The sequence below is a fragment of the Barbus barbus genome (assembly GCF_936440315.1).
Source record: "Barbus barbus genome assembly, chromosome: 24".
NCBI lineage: Eukaryota > Metazoa > Chordata > Actinopteri > Cypriniformes > Cyprinidae > Barbus > Barbus barbus.
Window position 1 is genome coordinate 21,402,687 of NC_136752.1, and position 3,545 is coordinate 21,406,231.

At 39.6% G+C, this 3,545-nt stretch overlaps 1 protein-coding gene across 1 annotated transcript; it reads right to left on the reverse strand.

The window, feature by feature from the left end:
- On the reverse strand, positions 1-2,243 carry lft1 (lefty1). The gene is made up of 4 exons (XM_079374918.1): positions 1,871-2,243; positions 1,458-1,701; positions 1,106-1,345; positions 1-589 (listed from the first exon to the last, which is right to left on the reverse strand). The coding sequence occupies exons 1-4, from the start codon at positions 2,136-2,138 to the stop codon at positions 265-267; spliced, it is 1,077 nt and encodes a 358-aa protein (XP_079231044.1). The 5' UTR covers positions 2,139-2,243; the 3' UTR covers positions 1-264.
- Positions 2,244-3,545: the final 1,302 nt, after the last annotated feature.

A 3,545-nucleotide genomic window follows, 5' to 3' on the forward strand; every position in this document is an offset into this window, starting at 1 on the left:
CAATGAAAAATAGTTTAATTTATATTCAGTCAACATGTTGACATGTACAAGAAACCATTATTTTTACTGCTCAAAATATAACAGTATTTCACTTCATATGGCATCATATACAAATGTAAAAATAAATGCATATCAATTTAGCAATATTTACAAATTTATACAAAGTGCTTGAGGTAACTCAATAAGGGTTAGGTTGCCAACACCCTTATTGGCCTTATAGCTTTTAAGTACATTGCGTCACGTGGTCGATGGCAAATAGCATACTTATACAACTGAAATATTATCCATTGCGCATCCACACTTTTCTACAATCATATTTGGGAACTCAGCGACCTCAATTTCAGTATAATCTCCCTTTTTCACTAAATACATCATCGGTAGCGGCGCGCTTTCCACAACCGCGCACTTCCTCTCTCCGTAACCGTAGTTGCGCTTGGGCTGCCGGCAGCCGCCGTTACACCGGAACGCCTGGTAACCGGAGGGTTCGATGATCCAGTACTGAGTCCAAGTCAAGGCTCGGAAATTGATGAAGTATTTTTCCCTGCAGCATATTTCACTGTCTTTGTTGGTTTCACAGTCTCCACTAGACCTGCAATGTAAAGAAAAAGAGAATAGGCTATTAACACATTGCACGTTTTAAATGAAACACATTTTTATTTTTAAGAAATTCCTTCCGTAACACTTTACACCACGGAGCCCATATTACACATAAATCACATTTGAATATGATTAGAATAACAAGGATTCTTCTCAGTAGGCCTACTTCACATTTTGAAAAATTCCACTAACTTTGAATTTCTATGTCTACATAGCCATGATTATTAGGAGTATATATATATTTAAAATAAAAAAATTTTAAAAATTAGATTTATAATTTATAGATTTTTTGTAAATATGGCTAATTAGCCTATGCATAGCCTAGATAGGCTTACGTTTCATTAAAATTAGGTAAAAGTAATTCAAGGAAACAAAAACATATTTGAATATATTTAACTGAATCTATTTAAGACTTTTATGTGTAGCTGTAATATAAGGTAGGCCTACTCCAGTAAAACAAAAATAAAATAATACGTTGTTTATTAGCATAATATGAAGCCACGCGTACCCGAACTCCTCGAGGTTGAGGGTGTAAAGAACAAGCTCGGGTTTTCCCAGTGTGTTGTCGTTTGGATCTTGAGCTGTGAAACGGACACACTTGGCCATTTCTGCCGCGTAACTGCCGGGTCTCTCGCCCTCGATCCACACCTCCAGGTACATGGGCTTCTCCATTCGGCTCTTCGACCAATATTGCACCGCCTGGGTGACATCAAAGCTCTTCCAGCCGGTTTCATGAATGGGAATCAACCTGAGGAGATAATGGTTGTGACAATTAGCATGCATGTTCCTTAACGCCAATCAGCAGTGGAATTAGCATAATGAAGCAAGAATAATGACTGTCTGTGGTCGTCTCTGCTTACCTGGAATCCACTAGTGAAGTTCGGTTTGACCCGTCTTTCAGAGGTTCCACCCAGTAGATGCTCACCCGGGCGTTGTTGACGGGTCTGTGGCCCTTTCTCTCTGGTATGGAGCGCTTGTGTGGGGCTTTCTTGAACAGTTTTAGTTCTGCCATGGTCACTTCACTGTTCTCCGGAACTCTTGATGTCATCTCAAACACAACGCGTTGACGTGTCGTGTCAGAATATACAAATTCACCAGAGATGTCTGGAATAGACGAGAGCAATTTATTACAAACTGGGCTATATTTACATTTTGCTAATTGAATTTTTTTTTTGAAAATAGTAGCATTAATTGTTCATTTCCATGACACTAAATTATAGTATTTCATTTCATATCATGAGCATTTTCATTTTGCGTAGCCTATTAATCTTACCTGCATTGCCAGGGATTCCCCTCAGTATGCCGGCCAAACTCGGAAGCGAGCGGCGTTTTCTTGCGTGGTGCAGGTTCAGCATGGAAACGTATTTGTTCTTGATGTGCGTTGGAATCACAAGGTTCTCCACATCCCTCTTGTGAATTTTCGGAACTTCACTAAGTCCCAGTTTCTTCAGCAGAGCGTCTTTCATGTCTTCGTGGGTGAAACCCCTCACCATTGCGAAAAGTGCTGCGCAAAGGAGGCACGCGGCACGGATTGAAGACATCTTTCACGTAAAGGTGCTGGAGAGGTTCTGACTCTGTGCTGCTGTTCTCGGCCTGAGATGACTCTGCTTTGACAGCGGCCCGTCCTTATATGCGCCCCTGAGACCCCCAGTTGTTCGCACTTTGACAAAGGGGTGGTGACTGACATCAGAGAGAAGGTGATACATAAAAGCCACGATTCATCGAAGAAATTAACGCAAAATATACAATTTAAACTAGAACAAGAATTCAAATAACCTTCAAATAAAATTAGATAGATAGATAGATAGACATGTATATAATAGATAGATTGATAAACATGAATGTAGATAGATAGATAGTCTCTTCTTTGCAGTATAGGTGATAATATACAGTAGTTAACATAATTTTGTATGAATGTAGATTATGTGCTCTACTTGCATTTAATATTATCTTTATCGCTGACACATGATGTTCTTGTTGTGTGGATTTACCGATGACCTTCCAGACATAGTGAACTTAGAACGCACCCTTCCTTTCCAGTTTGCATGTGCACGTTGATGTAGCACCCTTGTTCCTCATGTGTACATTCCCCTGGACATTGTAAAACATTCCTAGTCTGGCAAGAGTCTGTCAGTACAGAGTTTTCAGTCCCTCTGTCTAAGCACCTTTCTGTTGATCACCCTTGCTGTGGGCCCATCATCATTGGGTGGGCTGAAGGATTAGATGTTTATTCGAAGACCACCATCCTTTTGCTTGATGCACAGATTAAAATTATTAGGCAAACAGACTGTTTAATCCAGGGCTGCGGTATGGATGTGGATTGGGAGGCTCTTCACAGGTTGGTGATTATCTGATTCCATTGCCAAATTTGCCATGCCTTGTTTGGTCACACTAACATTAGAAGAGGGGCTAGTGGCACTGAGGGCCCAGTGTCTGAGTATGTGTATTGGCCCCTCTATTTACTCTAAGATGTCAGACAGACTAAAGGAGCTCACAGGAAGAACAGATGACAAATGACTGGCTGGAGATGGAGGCAAATTAATGCAATACAAATGCAGAATCAGACAAAAGAGCTCACTGTTTGAGCCCGGATGAGTATTACCATATCTGCTACAAGAAATGATTAAGTAGTTTAATTTGCAAGGAGAAAAAATTTATATATATATATATATAGTTTGTTGGACCATCCTGCAAATCTGGATTTTGAAATGTGAACAAATAATCCCACATAAAAATAATAAATAATATACATGCTATATTTTTTATTTTAAACTATATTCTTAACAGTCATGTTAGTTAACTGTGAAATGAATTGGCAACAATCCTCAGTCTAGGGCCCTACTTGACTGATTTTGTACAATACACATGATCATGCATGAGTAAACTTAAGTCCTGGATCTTTGCGTGATTTCTGTCAGTCTTCTGTCCTTCCCTTGTCGATTATTTTG

Excerpts from the sequence above, each read along its gene's own strand:
- lft1 (XM_079374918.1), bottom strand. The coding sequence starts at position 2,138 with ATGTCTTCAATCCGTGCCGCGTGCCTCCTTTGCGCAGCACTTTTCGCA. Across the intron at positions 1,702-1,870 it reads GGGAATCCCTGGCAATGCAG|ACATCTCTGGTGAATTTGTA; the intron begins GTAAGATTAATA and ends CGTCTATTCCAG. Across the intron at positions 1,346-1,457 it reads ACTTCACTAGTGGATTCCAG|GTTGATTCCCATTCATGAAA; the intron begins GTAAGCAGAGAC and ends TTATCTCCTCAG.